Source organism: Wyeomyia smithii, chromosome 2 (assembly GCF_029784165.1).
Source record: "Wyeomyia smithii strain HCP4-BCI-WySm-NY-G18 chromosome 2, ASM2978416v1, whole genome shotgun sequence".
In the NCBI taxonomy this organism is placed as follows: domain Eukaryota; kingdom Metazoa; phylum Arthropoda; class Insecta; order Diptera; family Culicidae; genus Wyeomyia; species Wyeomyia smithii.
In genome coordinates, this window is record NC_073695.1 from 210,937,378 (window position 1) to 210,958,591 (window position 21,214).

Consider the following 21,214-nt stretch of genomic DNA (forward strand, 5'->3'; position numbering starts at 1 on the left):
CTAGTTTTGTTGGGAAACCATGTTCGACCATAATTCACCATAACTTATTTCTCTTTATTGTATCGTACGCTGCTTCGAAGCCAACGAACAGATGGTGCTTCTGCAGATTAAATTCTCGAAATCTATCGAGGATCTGACGCAGGGTAAACATTTAGTCCGTAGTGGAGCGTCCCCCTCGAAAACCACATTGGTAATCGCCAGCAAAGGTCTCCGACAACGGCCTCAGTCTATGGATTAGAGTACGGGAGAGAATTTCGTAAACAGTGCTGAGAAGGGTTATGCCCCGATAATTACTGCAGTCCAGGCGGTGGCCTTTTTTGTAGATTGGACATATGAGACCCTCCAACCATTCCGAGGGCAATTCTTCATCTCAACATGATCCGGTGTAAAGCACGATACAGCTGTTCGCTCCCGACTTTGAAGAGATCGGCTGGAATGCCGTCCTTACCAGCTGGCTTGCAGTTCCTCAGCTCTTCCACTGCTTTCAAAACCTCGTCCATGGATGGTGGGTCCACAGCTTTGCCATCATCCTCCATCACCATCCTGCTCCTTTCGACTACGCTGTTTTCTTCACCATTCAATAGCACACTAAAGTGTTCCTTCCAACGCCTGGCCACTTCCGTTCTATCGGTAATCAGGTCCCCCTCCCTATCGTTGCATATGACAGGGGCTGACACGTTCCGGTTCCTGATTCCACTTATCTTCTTGTAGAAGCTTCTCGCATCGTGCCTAGAGAAGCAACCTTCCGCCTCCGCAAGAATCCGCTCCCAATGCTGTCGTTTCTTCCGGCGATGGAGTCTATTTTTAGCAGACCGTATATGCATGTTGAGAATTAAGGGCAAATTTTTCAACTACAGCCTGAAAAATGTGTACGCACCGACCAACGATAAACCCGATGAGAGAAGGAGGAGTTCTATGAGCTCCTGGAAAAAACGTATAATGAGTGCCCAGGACACGACATCAAAATCGTCTTCGGGGATGCAAATGCGCAGGTCAGGCAGGAGAACTTTTTCCGCCCCGTAATTGGTAGAAAAAGCCTCCACGCTACTACGAACGACAACGGCCTGAGGCTTGTCAATTGCGCTGCAGCCAGAGGTATGGCTATCTGTAGCACTGATTTTGCACGCCGGAATATACGTTAGCACACCTGGAGACACCCAAATGGAGAGGCCTGTTCCCAGATCGACCATGTTCTGATAGATGGCACTTTTCAGACGTTACAGACGTGAGGTCGTTTAGAAAACCAAACGTTGACTCGGTAATTGTACCGCGGTATCCAAGATTCGCGCCCAGTTGTCCAATGTGTTAAAATCCAGGATGACAAGGATGATACAGTTGAACATCCAGCGGCTATCAACGGGAGAAGTGGCTACAGAGTACCTGCGGAAAGTTGATGAGCGGATCGAGGATCAAGTTGGAGGTAACCTAAAAGAACAGTGGAGGCATATCCACAGTGCAATCAGTACCACAGCGGGAGAAGTGTTGGGTACAACTGCGACAGCCACGTCCAATGAGTGGTTCGACGCTGAGTGCCAGCGAGCTACGGATGAAAAGCACCGCGCCAAAGTTCACATGTTAGCACGGCTGTGACTCGTCCGAGCGTAGGAAGATACCGGGAAGCTAGAGCTGCTGAAAAAAATCAAGCTCTTTACACTTTTTAAATTGCAAAAATGGGAATTAAACCAGGTCTCTTGAAGTGGTACGAATAATATTAAACTATACGGCAGCAAATAATATGATTTAATAAAAAAAAAAATCAAATCCCATTCATGTTACTCCAAGTGTCTCCCAAGGCTCCCATTTAAACCACACAAGTGCTCTGCAAATTTCTATATAGTTATTTAAGTTCTGAGAACTTTTGTCCTTTCTATAAATTTTATGTACCTTTTGTTTTTGTTTTCGAGATTTCTAATTTCTCGTGTGTGCCATACTGGATATTTATAGCTTGCCTGTATCCTTTTATTTCTCAAGTAAATTACTTCAAAAAATTTTGAGTGCGTACAACATCGAGAATTTACACGTTAAACACGTACACAACCTTTATACATGCCCAATTTGAAGAAAAAACATTTGAAATGAAAATGTGTGATTAAAGTCAAGGTAGAATGTGCGTAAAATCGAAGTACGATTTTACGAGGGTGCGTATAATCGAGGTATGCCATCACATTCCAGACTTCCTTCTTGTTGATAACAGATGTGAATTTTGAAAATATTGAAACGAGAGAGAGAATAACTTAAACCAATGACTGTCCTGTAGCAAACGAAATTCACATCATTCACTCTCAATACGGGTAGCGGGAAGCTTGAGTGCAGGGGAGTATTGAAGAGAGAGAATAGAATAGAACAACGTAAAAGCTGAAGTGTTTCTTTGTTACTTTTAGCGATGCCGGTTATCGTGCAATCCGTGTGCTTTTTACATCAACCGTTGCGTAGTTCAGTCAATGGTCAATTCGAGAACAACATTCGAATTGTTGTTTATCGCATGATATGAATAGTTCGTTTAACGGTAGTTATGAAAAGCTTATGAAAATAAAGTCCCAATGAAAATTCCAGCTCAATCGTTCTTCCGCGAACCAGGTAGAGTCACAAAATTACATTCCCATAGACAGACAGACATTCGAAGCAGCCTTCTGTTGCGTGGTCTAAAGTAAATAAGGTTTTTTCTTGGTACTCCTTCGCCGGAATAAATTGCTGATACTAGACACCTTGTTTCCCGTAATAGAAACAACGATGGCTGCATAGAAATGAGTAGGTGACAAAAAAGAGTAGCGATGAAGTTTCCTTTCTTGGTTACTATAGGTGACAGAAATAAAGTCAAGAGTTAAAAAACTAGAGAATGATAGGGAGAAAAATCGGAAAAGAAAATTGTTTCTCTCCGGAGCTTGAGAAGATGAGGATTAAGTGGAATTTGTTTAATAAAATAAATCTAGCAACAGACTTGATTCCGGGCAGTCGTCATTTTGCTAACCGAAATCGGATTTCTAATAAACTATAACCCTAATATTGAAAAAAAAAAATTAAAAACTAGAGGTCTGGGGAGGGGTTTGAACCCTAAAATTCACCTTCCTTGGTTCTGTCACTGTACCATATCATCGATGTTTAATTCATCTCGTGAAACACAATGAATTGATTTTAACCAGAAGTATCGTTGTTTTCGTATCCGCAGGTCTGCGATTGACAACAAAATAATCATTTACCCTGTACATAACGAAAAATAGTGATTTTTTTCTCGAATTTGTTTCATAGAGTAAACAATAGAAATTTTACTCATAGCCATAATGGTCTCTTGGGCATATACCAGTACATACCAGTAATTTATATCAATATTGTTTCGGAAAAACTCAACTCTAACTCCATAAAACTGCAATGAACTGAATTGCCGTCTTACTTTCTGTATTCGCTCCAGTCGTAACTAAAAAATCGCGAAAAACAGTAAGCTTCCAAAACAAATTCTCAAAACCGATTGCAGTCACCTCTGGGGTGCCTCAGGGTTCACAGTTGGGTCCACTTCTTTTCATTTTGAATGGCTTTTCTCTCATACCTAAAAAAATAATACAGACGACATAACACTTTCCATGAAAAATCAGCAATTCTAACGAAGCAGAAGAATTGCAGGAGTGGGTGTTATTACCAGGGATGTAGTTTTCGACGAGTTTTCTACGTACCTCTAGAATACCTAACCAAAAACGAGTATTCTACGAGTATTATACGAGTATTCTACGGAAACCGGCAAACACAAAAATCTGGTGAATTACATGAAGAATAAACGAAATTTCAGTTTATAAAAATTGTTTATTTTTAAATGTGATGATTAGGTATTTTGTGTGAATTGAGAACAAATTTGACATTTGAAATCATTGCTTTTAATCTCCATCGATTGAATTTGTGTTTGATGTGTTTCATAAGTTTTCGGATTAGAAATATTTCCCGTTTGCAAAATATTCTAGGGCTTTCTAGCCAGTACAAACAACAAACCCAGGTATGTTTAATTTTATCTTCGAAACTTTATATAAATTTGTAAATTAAATTAAGTAGCTATTCAGAACCCAAATTCAAAACTGAGTAATACTGTACCCAAAAAGTGAGTTTTCTCAGTTTTTAAACGCCTTGTTTCTCAATTATGCGTATTTACGGAGTTTCTCAGTTTACTAGTTGTTCCACTTTTTACGAAAATGCGTCAAATGTAACTAATTTTAGAGTTATTTTTCCTGAGGGTGTGAAGAATTTTTCCTGCAACCGTTTAAAGTTGCATGGAATTTTTGGTGGGCTTTTTTAGATATGGAACCAGGAACCATTAAGATGTTGGGTACGCTCTGAATATATGAAATTTGACAGCGATAGCATAGTTCTGTAGAAATCAGGCCTTAGATGCGCCTTTGCTGTTGCACTGATTTTGTATGTGACGTATATTATGCGATTTTGCTTTCATTAGCATTTTTGTATGACAACAAATATGTTGTTGAACCGTGAATTACATTTGAAATTATTGAGTGAACACTTTGTTTGCTTTTTTGAGTTTCTTTATAATTGCTTGTTTCGCCATAATCACAAAATAGTCCGGAAAACACTTTTTTGCTTTTTCGTGTTTCTTTTTTTGAAGTAGAATACTTCTCTCAGGAAGTTCGGCTACATAGGGATGTGAAATGAAAATCTAAAACCGAAAAAAGTGAAAAACGATACAAGTCAGGCAAATAAACAAGTCATTGAAAGTTAATAATTTTTGACAACGCAAGCAAGCATTCTGTGTTGGATCCTAGCAATTTAAATCTGTCGCACCAGTCTAATTTACTGAATGTGAAATAGCTTCCACAGTGCATGTTGTCCGTGTATCTTGATCCCCGCACTGTTAGGGCAGCTCAAAGGTTGCGATCAGCAACCGATTTTAAGTTCACCATAACTCCCGCTATCGGCGTAACACAGAAACGCAATCAGCGTCATATCCGATTTTAAATTCAACAACAAACTGTCATTGGCCAGACGCATGCGGAATCGTAACGTTTCTAATGAAAGCGAGGAGTATTCAGGCCGCTGGATATTCGACTTTGCCAAAAAGGTCTGTCCGGACTCTGTACCGGAACAGAAAACTTTTCGCGACGCGTTTTTAGTACCCACGGGAGAGCCTCCATTCTCGATGTTGGAATTTTCAATGGCCCTCCTTTCGTACAACAATAAAGCTCCAGAGTTGGATAGAATCAAATTCAACCTGTTGAAGAATCTACCCGACTCTGCAAAAAGACGCTTGTTGGACTTGTTCAACAAATTTCTTGAGCTAAACATTGTTCCGCACGACTGGAGGGAGGTAAAAGTCATTGCTATTCGAAAACCCGGAAAACCTGCCTCTGATCACAATTCTAATAGGCCGGTTGCTATGCTCTCTTGCCTCCGGAAATTATTGGAGAAAATGATCCTCTTACGGTTAGACAGATGGGTCGAAACAAACGGTTTACTTTTAGATACTCAATTTGGCTTCCGCCGGGGCAAAGGAACGAGCGATTGCCTAGCGTTGCTTTCTACTGAAATTCAACTCGCTTTTGCTCGAAAAGAGTAAATGGCTTCTGCATTCTTGGACATTAAGGGGGCTTTTGAGTGTGTCTCTGTAGAAGTTTTAACCGAGAAACTTCATTTGCAGGGACTTTCACCAAATTTGAATAATTTTTTGCTCAATTTGTTGTCAGAAAAGCATATGTATGTCTCACATGGTGATTCGACAACTTCCCGAATTAGTTACATGGGTCTTCCCCAGGGCTCATGTTTAAGCCCTCTTTTATATAATTTTTACGTCAATGACATCGATAAATGTCTTGCAAATTCATGCACGCTGAAGCAACTTGCAGACGATAGCGTAGTTTCCATTACTGGAAGCGAAGCTAACGATCTGCAAGGACCATTGCAAGATACCTTAGACAATTTGTCTGAATGGGCTCTTAAGCTGGGTATCGAATTCTCTCCGGAGAAAACTGAGCTGGTCGTTTTTTCTAGGAAGCATAACCCAGCTCAGCTGCAGCTACTTTTAACGGGTAAAACGATCACTCAGGTTTTAGTCGCTAAATATCTCGGGGTCTGGTTCGACTCTAAATGCACCTGGGCTTGCCATATTAGGTATCTGACACAAAAATGCCAACAGAGGATAAATTTTCTTCATACGATTGCCGGAACTTGGTGGGGTTCTCACCCAGGAGACCTTCTAAGGTTATACCAAACAACGATATTGTCAGTTCTTGAGTACGGCTGTTTCTGCTTTCGCTCCGCCGCGAACACGCACATTATAAAATTAGAGAGAATACAATATCGTTGTTTGCGTATTGCCTTGGGCTGCATGCAGTCGACCCATACCCCCATAGCGGGTGTTCTTCCGTTGAAACATCGTTTTTGGAATCTCTCTTACCGGTTGCTAATTCGATGCACAGTTATGAACCCATTAGTAATTGAAAATTTCGAGAGGTTGGTCGACCTTCAATCTCAATCCAGATTTATGACTTTATATTTTGACTATATGGCTCAAGATATTAATCCTTCTTCATACGATTCCTCCAATGTCGCACTTTTAGATACTTCTTATAGTGCTATATTCTTCGACACCACCATGAAAGAAGACATTTCTGGTATCCCGGATCAATTGCGACCGCAAGAGATCCCTAAGATTTTTTCCCATAAGTTTAAACATGTTAGTTGTGATAAAATGTTTTACACTGACGGATCTAATCTAGATGAGTCCACTGGCTTCGGTGTTTTTCACGAAAATTTTACCGCCTCCTACAAACTCGATCCTCCTGCTTCCGTGTACGTCGCAGAACTAGCTGCTATTCAGTACTCCCTTGGGATCATCGAAACCCTGCCCATAGACCACTACTTCAACTTCACAGACAGTCTCAGTGCCATTGAGGCTCTGCGATCGGTGAAGCCTGTGAAGCACACCCCGTATTTCCTGGGGAAAATACGGCGGTTTTTAAGTGCTTTAACAGATAAAAAATACCGGGTTACCTTAGCGTGGGTCCCTTCTCATTGTTCCATTCCGGGCAATGAAAAGGCTGACTCTTTAGCTAAGGTGGGTGCGATTGATGGCGCTATTTATGATAGACCAATTGCTTATGATGAATTTTTTAGTATTTTGCGTCAGAGGACGCTCAAAAGTTGGCAATTATCATGGGATACAGATGAACTGGGACGGTGGCTACATTCAATTTCTCCTAAGGTATCGACGAAAGCATGGGATGTAGGTCGAGACTTCATTCGCGTGATGTCCAGACTTATGTCCAATCACTATACGTTAAACACGCATCTCTTTCGTATAGGGCTTGTGGAAAGTAATCACTGCATTTGTGGCGATGGCTACCACGATATTGAGCATGTTGTTTGGTCGTGTACCGAATTCTCTGGTGCTAGGTCCAAGCTGATAGATTCCCTCCGGACCCGAGGAAAACAACCGAAAGTTCCCGTTAGAGACATCCTGGGTAGTGGTGATCTCCAGTACATGACACAGCTCTACTGTTTTTTTAAAAATTGCCGACATTCAAATTTAAAATTATTTTGTCTACTTATCAGAATACCACTATGCTGGAGACACGAAAACGGAACCAACATCTATGTTTACGCAAACACTTCAGACCAAAACTGCGCCACATCACTATTACTGCTCTACCAGTTGAAAAACAATGTGTTAAAATAGTTTTAAGTCAAGATTGTACTCCCCTCCTCTCACCTTTAATCCCCACTAGCTCGTAGTCGGCCGCGAGAAATAAAAAAAGTGCCTCCCTCTTTTTCCTGCTAACTTAGACATAATAAGAATTGTATTTGGCTCAGTGAAACATAAGATGTATCGTGCCGTGTTAAATAAACTATTTAAACTTAAAAAACAAACTGTCATTTTTAGGACAACCAAACAAATGAATTGAAGATTTAATATTTCTCGTTCTGAGCTTTAACCAAAAGTTAATTATCTTAATTTGAATTTACATGTACATATACTCTAACTGTTGAAACTTGTTTGCGCCGCAGAGTTTGTTCTTTTCCTGTTCAGTGAGGTCGTATTTATATGTGCAAACCGAAATTGAGTAATACTTCAACTTCATTTGCACAGAGTTTTCAATACTGCCAATGAGCGGTCAACATTTATTTGCTAGGAAAAATGACTGACACGCAAGCAGCCGGGTTATCTTTCTTGTAAAAGTATTCTACTTCAACCTTGCGGTCGTGGCTTTGCATACAACCTTTCTGTGATTTTTTTGTTATATTAATTCTTCCGTTACTTGAATACACCTAATCAGCGCAGCGAATGGCATTTTATGACTCATACTGTGAATTTTCGAGTGTTTATTTATTTATTTATTTCGTTAAGCAAATGTAGACTACAGTTATAATAATACAATGTTTTCTTATATTCTATACATTATTTCCAGTAGTAAGTCGTTTTTTTATTTGATTTCTGCCCATGGTGATGTCGATATTTTCGCAGTGCTGATTATAGTTACGCATCATGCGATTTACTGGGCCATTTTTTGAGAAGTTAGTTCTGTGAGAGTTTCCCGAAAATATTTTACGATTTCTTAATTGACGACTGGGTGCATAAACATTTAGTTGTGATAATAACTTAGTAGATTGCACGCGTTGAGAAATAATGTCATTGATAAAATAAAGCATTGAAAGTTCGCGGCGTTCTTTAAGTGCTTGTATGTCTATAAGCATGCAGCGTGCTTCATATGATGGTAAGGGAAATGCTGTCCAATTTAGCTTACGAAGCGCGTACAAAAGAAATTGTTTTTGGACAGATTCAATGCGTTCTTCATGTGTGACAATTACTGTTTTTCTGCTGAAGGCTATTGAAGTACATTTTTTAATGTTGAGTTGTAATAGACTTTTGTTGCACCAAGTGTAGAATACATTAATTTCATTCTGGAATATTTCGAAGTCTTCTGCATTGGTTATTTCTATAAAGAGCTTAATGTCGTCAGCATATACAAGCACATGTATTGACTTAAGAAGAAAGGAAATGTCATTTACGTATAATATAATATATTTTTGGCAGTGCGAGGTATGCGAGGTCGGCTGGTAGTAACTATAATTAGTTTTTGGTATAAAAAGAGAACATCAGCATTTTCAAATATATTTCCATCAAAAATGTAGTAAATACATTTTGTGTTCATTGGAACAAATCCAGATGTATTACTGATGGTTACAGTACTTTACAGAACAGTAGTTTACATGAATTGCATATCAAATTTATTACCATGTTTTATAATACTGTAATTTCTCGAGAGTTAATGTAATGTACAAATTCTTTCAGCGTTACGATCACGAAAAATACATACCCCAAACAAGTGATTTCTTATAATTCGCACTCATACTCCAAACTTGAGACCGGATTTTGGGTAGAATTATAAACAAGCTTACAGATGTTCCACAAAAACAATATGAATATTATCTCCAGAATGCTAAATTGGGGTCAAAAAGATTTATTAGAAATATATGCAGAATAATAATTTATTTAAAGTTTGTAAAAGAGACGCCAATATACAATAAGGTAAGTTAGTTTGTTTTAATTTTTCTAGCAATTATAATAATGCAAATTTAGTTTAATTCATACTGCCATTTTTAATATCAATGGCAACTAAGAATTGCTCAAACCCAACTTGTCGCAACAGTTGGGCCGGAAGGAATTGCGCACATTCTCGACGCATTCACCCTTCCGTCAATTTCAGAAATGCAACCACAGCGAGAAAAAAAGTAATTAATTATTAACGCTGCAACCACACACTTTGCGATAATTACACCTGCCTCTCATCTCTCACCGTTATTGTTCGTCTCGCGACGCAGACAAGGTAAAAAACCAACAAACATTCCCAGCGATCCATTCATTTCTTGATTAAAGCGCCGCCAAAGGAAAATGGAAATTATTATTTGTTCCACCTTACACGTATGCTCGCAAGAAGCACAGTTTTTTTGTCGTGTTCATTAACCAAAGAGCTTTGCGGGAACAAAAACGAAAGGCGAGCCAAACTGCACACGCCCTTCGTTTGCACGGTTCGGCAAACGGAAGAAAAAGATCGACCACGAATGGACCTCCTGTAAAGAAGAAAACGCAACAAGTCACCCTGGTTTTTAGTACAGTAGGAAAACATAAACAAAGAGACCCGGTCGAGGGGTGGAGTGCGCGAAAGAGATCGACCGTTTGTCCGTCGGGATTTCCCCTCACTCGCTCTCGTTGCGTTTCCCGGGAAGAGAAGAGATTAGAGCCTAGCATCGTCGTGGGTAGAGAATAGATGCAAAAGAGAGGGAGAGAGTTTTTCTGTTTTGATTTTCCGGGGGTGGAGTTAAGATGGTTTGTTATGTATTCGAACGTTTGTCTGTTTTACTTGGGGATGTAAGTTCAGGCTGTGAATTTGTTAGGTCAATAGGATTCAGAAATCGATCGACGACAGATTTGCACCGTTGACCGTGATGATGATAGTGGGAATTTGTTGAAGAATGTTGGGTTAATCTGAAGTGATGAAGGTAGTTGTACTAAAATTGGCTCTGCTTTACCGACGGTGTTGAACGCACGTGGTAACCGATGGAGAGAGAGAGCGAGTGCGCGTTTGTGGTAAGAGCGTATGACAAGGCGGGGCCTACTGGGACTGAGAAGATTTGACTCCGGAGATATCCTTTTCATGCTGCTGGGAGTTCGCGCACTGGGAATTAGTACAACAGTGGCAACCAGTAGCCAGCGGACAGAATGGGAAGGCTAGCAGTATGATGCACAGAGGGATTGTAAATCCGACAGTGCTCTCTCCGGTCATGTATCCGGTGTGTATACGCACCAACACAGTTGTAAGCCCCCGCGCTTCGCTCAACAGGGACACACTTGGTGGCGGAAACCGTAAGCAAGAGCGAGACGGCGCGGTGGCATTGTCCTGTACTGGTGCTCTAATGGAAATGGATGGATGGATGGATGGATGGAAAACTCAAAAGTTAACGTCAACTGGGGCGGCTGCTGTGTGCCTGCGGTCCGGTGTGTACCGCTACTGGTTCTGCTCGCTCCGGATATGTATGTATGTCAGAGAACAGACATCGCGCGGTCGGTTCGCATCAACAGCAGCAGCGGCAGTAGTAGCAGTGTAAAACTCCGATCGTAACTTTGCGCTGCTGATTTCAGTTGGGGTTTAGCAGCCACACGGGACGAACGTTTACACTCTCTGGAGATCTGTCCGAAACAGGAGGGAAACCGTTTTGTGCAAATCGGACACCGGAGACCAACACCTGTGTGTATTTTTTTTTCGGTGGCAATCGAAGAGGAACATGTGCGAAGGCGTGTGGTGACATCTGCCGTACCGCAAGCGAAACAAGTGATTGTTGATTCCTGTGGCTAGGGAAGTTGGGTTTGTTCCCAGGTGACTCGTAAGTGTAGTGAAGTCCACCCCGGAAGAAACCGGAAGTGACAGCTTGAGTTCGGTTGCTCAACGACTTCTGCAAACGGCGTTTAGTGTTGTCAATTTTGAGTAGTAAGCAGTAGTTGAGTGCAATAGTGAATTTTAGAGCACGGGTTTTTCTAGATCTGGCAAGACTTTTGAAACGCGAAGATAACAGTGCATCTTCTCAGTTTAGACGCGTGTGGTGTAGTTTGAAGTTTCTGTGCATTCAGGTGTCGAGCCTGAGTGGTGATATTTTTTGAGTCAAGGCTAGCAAAATAGTCGTCACGGTGTACGACAACGGACTAAAGCTGCGTTCGGACGAGACAGTGCCGGGCTTTAGCTCGGCATCGCCGTGGCCAACGCTCGAGCTTGAATGGGGTCGCAAGCTGTACCCGTCGTCGGTGCCCCGCGGTGCCGGTGGTATGATGTTCGGACTGCCACCGACCGGTGCCGACATGAATCAGCCGCGCGGTCCGATGACTTCGCTGAAGGAGGAACCCCTAGGAGCACGAGCCTGGATGCAACCTGCCGTCGATCAGGCAAAGTAATTACCATAACCTTTTCTTCTTCTTCTTCATAACCTTTCACTGTGCCAAAAAATACCCGCAGCGTAATAGCGCAACCACACTATCAACTTTAATTGTGCCAAAAATTTACGACCAAAGCCATAAATTACACCTCGACCAGCAACCCAATAAAATCGATTCCAACTTGTCCAAAGCTTCATCTGGTCCCGTGGACTATCAGCAGGGTCATAATTAAAACCGCCAAAGATGGCAGCCTCCGATAGCGGCCAGCCGCTGTCAGCTGCTATTGCTGTACTATCCGCGACCATATTTTACCCGCGAATAGGGCTTTCAACGCCGCAGCCAAGTTACCGCGATAAGCGGGGTGCCATCATCGTTATGCAGAACATTTACCGGACCTGTAAATTGTGCTGCGGCTCTAGGAAATGGCACACCGGTGACAAATTTTAGAAAGCCGTGTGTTAGCCTAGTTGGGAAAAACAATTTTCCAGTGTTTTTTTGTTTAGAGCTAAAATGTCCGTGCTGTGGCGATAATCGTTATCGCTGTTTTATCCCACACTGGACTCACGTTATGTTCTTCCGATAGTTGGACACCATCGGTTTATGGATGATATCCCTTTTTGCGTTCTGTAAACTATTTCGGAATGTGAGTTATAAAAATGATGGTGTTGAAGTTTTGGTATAATGTATTACGAGATTACCGTGGATGTAACATTCGAAACACGTTACAGTAATTCGTGAATTATACGGTTTGCGAACAGGCGCGTTAATGGAACACAAATCGTAGCACCGATCAAGCGGTTCTTTATCAAGGAAAAAGAAAACGATGAAAATCCATCCCGAGATAGCACGGTGTCAAAAGTATCTTCTTACGGAAGAAGGAATCCCACCAGAACACCCTTTTCGAATGGAGGCAATTTGTTATGTCTTCTGTTTCCGGCCGGAGCGGAGGACGAAGATGGTGTAGTTTTACTGTCTGTGATTTCCGCTGATAGCAGACTGGCAGGACACAGCTCACAGATGTATTTGTAAGCGAGCGCCACAGATGTGATTTGGGATAAGCCGCCCGCCAAGGGTTCGGGTGTTGATGTTGATTTCTGTTCCGATTGGATTGTTTAGCGTTACAAGGAAGCTTTGGGGATCCGGCCTTTTTTGTGTGTGATTGAAATGATTCGGATTTACTGATGACTTTCTCAGTACTTACAAATTGTTAAATTGTACTGAAGCTAAGTGAATAAAACTATCATCAAAAATTACACGAGTCATGTTTAGCTCATAGAACTATTGTGTAATTGATTAAAAAAAAAACATCACACTGCATTCTATGCTCAACTAATTCGCCGCAGGCAGAAGAAATATCTATTCGAAACTGTTGCTGCCGTGATACGGTAGAAAGAATGGAACGATAAAACGACAAGCAATCTGCGTTTCTTTTTTTGGGGAAGGCATGAAAAGGGTACACGCGGAGTTAATTTTCCCCCACGGTTTGTTGGCATGCTTTTTTTTTTGTTACATTTCAGTGAAGTTTTTGGTGTTAACTTCATTTCTTCAACACCTAGACTGGTTTTAGATAATTAGATTTACAGTTAAGGTCAGTCCTGAAGTTAGGTCAACTATTTGTGATTTTTCTTTTCAAACTTTCGAATTTTTTTTTGATTACACTGGTATACGAAACAAAAAAAATTTTTTGGTGCAAACTTCAGACTATGTGTTTATTGAATACTTTCGTGCCGTTGATTCTGGAAATTGCTTTTTCAGGTCCAGCTTTTGAAATATTGCGGAAAAGAGAAGTTGAAACAAACTGCAAAAACATATCGACAATAATTTTATATGTACTTTTTATCTTTATCCGGCCAGTAAATAAGATTTCTGGTCTTTCCGCGAGTGGAGAAATGTTCTAGAATCAAGAATAAATTTATAAAAGGGCGTATTCTATTTGGCATAGGTTTTATTTTAAGCATGGTAGCTCAGAAACCTGTGGTTGTATAGCAAAACTATCTGAGAATAAACTATCGGAAACTAATAAAATAAATAAAAAATACACCATAAAAAAACTTTTTCCGGACTAAAAAATTTCAATTCATTCAAAAATAATTAAAATTTTATTTTTTCAAGAAACTTGAACTTTTAGTAAAAAGTTCAGGATGGAATTTTTTTTAAGATTATGTTTAGAATTAAAAAAAAATCAACGTAAGACAATTTTTTAGATAAAAGTTTAGTTTCAAGATTATGTTCTATCTATAACAAAAATTTTGTCAAAAGTATATTCATAGTTTATTTCCTAGTACCCTTACAAAATATTGGCCGAGAGTAAAATTACCTTGATTATTCGAACCATTGGAGAAAATCATTGGAAAACTGTGAAATCTACTTCTAAGGGGTTATATACCTTTTTATTTTTCTAAAAATCGAAAACAAAAAAAACACAAAATCTTAAAGCACAACTACAAGAGAACATTTCTTCAATTCTTTCATTGAGATTTGATCAACAGGAAGAAAATTATAGCGTATTGAAGCACGCCTCATAACGGCCTTGTAAGCTAAACTTGAAACTTTATACGCGATTATCTCGGAATGGTTTTTTTTGCTAAAAAAAACTTTGCCGTGATAAAGATTACCCTTAAACTACCTTACCGATTTTTTTCCTCTTTTTTTAAATGCGAGTCATTGACATTTATAAAGCAATAATGCCGAAAAAAAAATTTAATGCATTTTTTAGTATTTTTTTTAACAAAAATGATTCTTATTTCATATCGTTATCACCGCAAGCCTCTTGAAAAAAAGATTTTTTTGAAGTTGGTATCACCATTGATTAAAGAGTAGAATTTCATGTAAGAATTTTGATTATTTTAATTTAATTTTGAATACGTTTTTTCGCCATCCACAGAAACCTGTGCGACCAATAGGATTCAAAATAAGTCAGTTTCAGAGAATTTTAATGCCTACGTAATTAATCTGCAAAGATGATTTTTACGTTTAAAACGCAGCCACAATCCCTTACACTGACTTTGAGTTTCATTAAATTATTTATTTTAGGTCACATAGATATACGGTTCCAATTTTTTTTTCATCAATTTACAGGTTTTGAAATTTTTTAACAATGAACAGAAAAAAAATCAAGCAACTAGTCGCTCAGTAGTGAACTATCTAGCAAAGAACGATGAAGCAAATATGTCCTCATTTTTCGTTTACTGAATAAGAAAGTTTACTGAAAGAAGTATTTTTGACAAATAAGGCTGATACAACTTTTTAATTGATTATTGCTCATCAAAGTTAGCCGCGGGGGGAGGCTAAAATAAAATAACACTGGAACACAAAAAAAATATTTTTCATGAAAACACACCACGACGTTTGTAACTTGCATGCAAATGAATATTGAAAAACAACTCATAACTGTGATTATTAATAATTTGCTTTGCCTTTTGACGACACTCCCACAGTCATTGGACTTGTTTGTTACTAAATTGAACATATACGCTGTCGAAAAACCAACAATATTAACAAAACGACGTGAATGTTTTTTCCGTTTCCTTTTAATTTTTAATATTGTTGACATGGAATTAAAATGAAATGCGTAACGGCCTAATTGAAGCATATAATTTGATATTACACGGCAAGCTAATATTCCGAACCGTCAGTTCAAGCAAATATTGGCTTTGTGTAATGCCCGTTTTAGTGCTGCTATACACTCTGAAGACGTCAGCTTCGCGTTTTGATAGGGTATTTAGTTTTATTGCACTATTGTATTGAAAATTCTATTAAATCTTCAGACATTAAATCTTCAGACGATGTGTTTATGTGTAGCGATAATATGTCAAAAGCTTCATATCAATAAAGCAAAACATTTATTTTTTAAGTAGAACAGCTAATCTCTTCACACACTCATATTCACAGAGGCAACTCGTGGGTTTTGAACCTACCAGTTTAACTACAAATTATGAAAATCAAACTAGTCAGTAATCACAATCATGTCAGCGAAAAACCCAAGTCATTATTCATTTTGTGCTATTTGAAAGTAAAACTAGAGAAATAATAAATAAATATAAATTTGGATTAAGAATTTATTTTTTGTTGATACAAAGTGTTTACAGGATGAAATATTCAGTTAATATTTCATCCTAAAAATTACTGTTTCTTTGAAGCTTCGTCACCCATACCGCAGCGGGCTTTTATTAGTAACTAGCTGAATGTTCCCGGGTTTGCTCGTGTGAAAATTTCTGCTTTTTCTATAATTTTCTATATTTTTATATATTTTTGACCAACCTCTCATTTCAAATATTTATTTCTATTTCAGTTACAAACTTGTTCACATGCCATCATATGCCACATTTTTCGTTTCTCCATCAGGAGCTAAAATTAATAAAATAATTATGATAATAAATAATTTGGACGAACTGTTTAAAAAGCATCGAACAGAATAAATAAGTATCAACCTTCGATTCCGTCGGATTCGTAAAAAGTAAATTCTGGTCTGATCGTCATTTTTTTTTATTTATTTTTCATTCATCATTCATATACTCTTCTCAACAGTTTCAAATATTGTTTCTCTTAGAATTTTAAAGTTATTCACTAATTTGAAACTAAGATTTGCGATGTAAAAGAAAATTTAAATAAAATCTGCATGTTTTTATTATGTTAACATGAGTTTCGAAATTATGTTCTTCGTAATCATATCACTAGATTCATTCATTAAAGTTTTTCAATACTGTTATTTTTATCCAGTGTTGTATGTGGAACATATACCACAAGAGATCAAAACAATGGTCGCAGAGGTCCAAATCTTACAAAAAAAAACTGAACCGTAATAAAGCATAGGTACTCATAAATGCAAAAACAAGATTATGCAGCGACATACATAGATGCAACCTGAGACGCTAAGCAAAAAATAAATTTCAAATCCAAATTTGAGTAGGTAACGTCTTCGGCAGTGGTTTACTTCGGCAGGTTTTTGCATAAGACTGCGGCAGAAAACCGGCTGAAGAAAACCACTACCGGAGACGTTCCACGCCCTATATCTTTAATTATTTTTCAATAGTACATAGAGAATGACTTGCGTGTTTTCGCGGACAATCATCATTACTACCCCAAACTATGATTTTAAGAATTTTGTAGTGGGAAAAGTAGGTTCAAAGTCCACGAGTCACCCCTGGTTTGTATTAATCCGAAAAAAATACCGGTTTTTTACCGGTTTTACCGGTTTTTATTTTTATGAATACCGAAATACCGGTTTTTCAAAAAGTCGGTAATACCGACCACCCTAATCAGAGCCGAGTTCTGAATTCTCGTTAATTTAATCAACAAAACAATTTTAAATCTATATAAATAGCACTTAATTGCAACAAAAATAAAATAACCAACATGTTATACCTTTAAGATCGACGAGAAAACTCATTTTTAGTTGACTTTTTAGTGCAAGAAGTTACATCATAGCTTAAGTGTTCGAAATTTGATGCAGTACGGTAGGTTTAATTCAACACACTGGTCCAATTCATTGATAAATGGACTGACAATTGGAAGCTGATATTTTACTACACAGTTTTGTTTGGTTACCAAGACAACATTACGCGTTGCTATTGTATTTCGCTCCTCCTCCTATCGTTTTCAACAGTAGTATGGTAATCACAACTTTGGTTTACGAATTTGTTAGTACCTATGCGGTTTTGATTACACGATTCAAAATAAATACGCATTTTATTACATACTAAATGGCAGTGAATCTTCAATCAAAGTGCTTAAAACCTAGTGAAAATTTTTCCTATTATTTTAAAATGCTAAGTAAATGGCCTAACAAGCCAGTCTTCGTAGGGTCGAGTCTCGGCTCGGGAGAGACTGTTAGTAGGATCGTAACGCTAGTCCCGCAATTGTTCTGTACACTAAAGGTACGTTTAGACATGTCGGTCTGATTTTGACCACTGCAGAAATCGGAAGTCTGCTCGATTTACCGTTCGACATACTTTGTCGAACCCTTTTGTATGGCGGCGTTCACACTGCTTGCACAAGTCGAAATGAAGAACTACCAAATTTAAATATTTGCCAGGACACAAAAAACGAAAATGATGTTTGTTATGGAAAGCCAAAACAAAAAACTGAAAAAAAAATCAAAGGTTGCTATGTTCTTGGAGTCGAACGAAAAATAGAAACGTTCATATTCCATTCGACATATTGAACGGCATGTCGAATCACAATATCGAATAGGTGTAAACGTAAACCAACATTGTATTCGATATATTTTCGAGCAATCAGCTCGAATCAGATGAAAAAATCAGATGAAAAAATCAGATAGTCTAAACATACCTTAAACAGTCGGCTGCGAAGTCTGTGTATAAATAAACAGAAGGTCGAGTTCGCGAAGGCTGTATAAATTGAAGTGTCATCAACAACGAGAAGCAGTTTTTTCATCGATATTTCTTAAGTTAGTGGTAAAAGTAGTTTGATTTAGTGGACTGTGTCACATCGGGGGTTTACAGGTGGTAGAATGCGGGCTGAGTGGGAGATTGTCCTTACGCTGCCATACTTGTACTCTGGACCGTGCGTCCTTAATTGTCTATAATTTCTGAATATTCATCACCCAGAAGGGAAATTATAGGAAAACAGAAAAACACGGAAATTTCATCTCCATTTTTCGTTTCTCATAAAATGCATTGCCATCCTGCGCCTACTTTTCGACCAAAGAGAGGTGTAACATTCTCATACACCAACGTTTTACGGTGGTTTATACTTTTAGTTCTTTTGATATTTTCTCAAAAATGTTTTGTTAACTGCAGCATAAATTTGAATGCATATGCAGAAGTATTTTCAGTGAACATTTCATCGAATTTGCAGAACTGCGCCATTTTTTAAGTCTCGCAAAATAGAATCTCGGCGTCTTAAGAAATTTATTCTTTTTATTTCAAATTTTGTGCTTTGAGGAATTCTCGCGAAACTTAAGAGGACCTCAGTAATAATGAGAGATTCTCTCCTGTCCCACTTTGTTCCATTAAATACAGCGTCATTATAAAAGTTATCTATGATATCTTGTCAAGATTGAAAGATTATATTATTAGCTAGCTTACTATGCAAATAGAATCATAAAAAATGTTAAAATATCTTAGTTATTAATCGAAAAGAAAGTAAACAAAAAGTCCTCTTAATGTTACTTAGGACATTTTGAAAAGTTTTGCGAGAACTCTATTATTACACGATCGCATGAATCGTTTTTAATGCGTTTTTTTTCTTCAGAAAAATCGTTTTACGGGGTATATTCCACATAGTTTTTCAAATTTAAATTATCTATTCATAGTGTCCAATGAGCTGATATTCACTTTGATTCACAGGTCCAAATAATACTGCTCTCAGGTCTTTTTCGAAAGTGTTCATCAGGAATGATTAATAACTTTTAACAAAAGATGTTTTTACGTGCCTCTACGCTGATCTTACGTATCCCCTGCGATAAAAACGCTTGTAATGTATTAATAATGCAATTATTTTTAATTTTTGAAGTTATCAAATAAAACTATGTTAAAATTTTTTTAGTAATTTCAAAATTTGTGCTATTTTTAGCTATTTTTCATTTTTTTTAGGAAATTGGTAAATTTTTCATTTTTTTCTGTTATTACTATGAGGTTTTCCTTTTATTTCTCCACTTTTTATGTAAGTTTCCTGCTATACAACGTAGCTTTTACATAACGTATATCGATATAACGTTATTTTTTCTTCCACATAAAGTATGTTTTTAAATTTCAAAACTTAAATGAACTTTCATGATTTGATTCAATGTAAATTCAATATAACATAACGAATTTAAAAAAAAGTTACGTTATATTGAGGAATACATATATAAAGTACACATACGCGAGTAGGTACGAAACTAAGTTCTAGAGGTTTTTTTAATAAAAATGCAACTTTTAACCTATAACTTGTAACCTAAATCATTGGTAGGTAACTCTTGATAGGGGAACAACGGACAACACGGACAGGGCGGGCATGATGAACCGTTGCTCATTTCTGTATAAACCATTAAAATTAACACAAATCATTAATGCCAGTTACCTACACACAGGATTCTGGGAGTTCCGAGATATTATGCAGATTGAAACAATAGTTAGTTATTTGAGAAATAATCGAAATAAGTTCCCCCTCAACAGCGAAACAATGTTTCGCCGTGTCGAATTTAAGCTTCTGCTACGGTAAAATTTTAGAAAAATATAGTTTTCAATGACATTGGAATAATTAGATATATTTGAAACATGTGGGTGAAGATAGTTTAGTGAAAATATTATTTTTTTGGAAATCACATCGATCCAAAAAATTGTTTGCCTTTTGGGCAAGACGGTCAGTTGTTGTGTGGGGCAAAATAGGCAGTCTGAGAAAACGACGATAGCACCATTAATTATTCTTTTTTGAGCATTCTTAGCATGCGAGATGAGACCTAAAGTCATTAACTCTCATTTGAAATAAAAATCATCATTAGAAACGTTGTTAAAACCTATAAATATACTACATGTAAATGATGTGAAAGATTCCATCTGCGCAGCGGACGGTAAGCTTTAAACGCGTGTCTTTTTTGCGCAGCGCGTCGTCCCGTATAGGAAAGAAATTTGCTATAGTCTATTTTAGGGAAAACTAATATAAAATCACTCTAAACTACCCACCTGAAAACTACCGTTTTTAAAGCAAATACAGCACGTTGTTTCTCTGTGAGCAACAGCTCCGTAATTTTCTCTAACTCTCGATGCGCTTAAGTCGCCGTTTCCTTTGAATGAAACAACGGTTATCTGACATAAAATCAAACAGTTTTTCACAAGTTAAAGTATATGATGCTTCAATAAACTCACATCACTAACAGTTTCTTCACCTTACTTCTAAGCTTGGCTCGTCACGTTTCAGATATGCCAAAATCGACTGGCGACAGCTCAAACAAATAGCGAGAACTTAATTGCACACCTAATATTAACAAGGGTTGTTCTGTCACTTAGTTTTCTCCAACTGCCCGACGTTTCGGTCGTTTTGGTGGCGTTTGTCAAGGGAAAATTATATTCAGCGTAATATGTTGGTAACATTGTATGAAGCGTAAAATAATCTATCAATCGAGCTGTACCGTGTTTGTCTTGAAAGTTTAGTTTGGTAGTTTGTTTTTTGGTTTGGCTGCGATGAACTTGTTATTGTTTTATGCATCGGAAAACTGTAAACTTTAATCACTCAAAAATTGTCTGTATTTTGCATTAGCGATCTATTTGAAACTGGTGCTGAGATTAAGCGTGTATTGACTATTGCGGTGTGCTAAATAGGATGGTGTGTTTGTGTTGATTATTGCTTTTGCGCCCG

General features: G+C 38.1%; 1 protein-coding gene across 10 annotated transcripts in view; it reads left to right on the plus strand.

Moving 5' to 3' along the window:
* The first annotated feature begins 10,401 nt into the window (after positions 1-10,401).
* The window catches only part of LOC129723111 (transcription factor collier), a 148,134-nt gene continuing 137,321 nt past the window's right edge, over positions 10,402-21,214 (plus strand). For 9 of the 10 annotated variants that reach the window (XM_055677081.1, XM_055677082.1, XM_055677085.1 and 6 more), the window contains exon 1: positions 10,402-11,928. In XM_055677081.1, coding sequence (XP_055533056.1) covers positions 11,807-11,928 — 122 coding nt within the window. In that variant the 5' untranslated portion in view covers positions 10,402-11,806. The remainder of the gene's footprint in view (positions 11,929-21,214) is intronic. The other variant, XM_055677091.1, reaches the window with a different exon arrangement.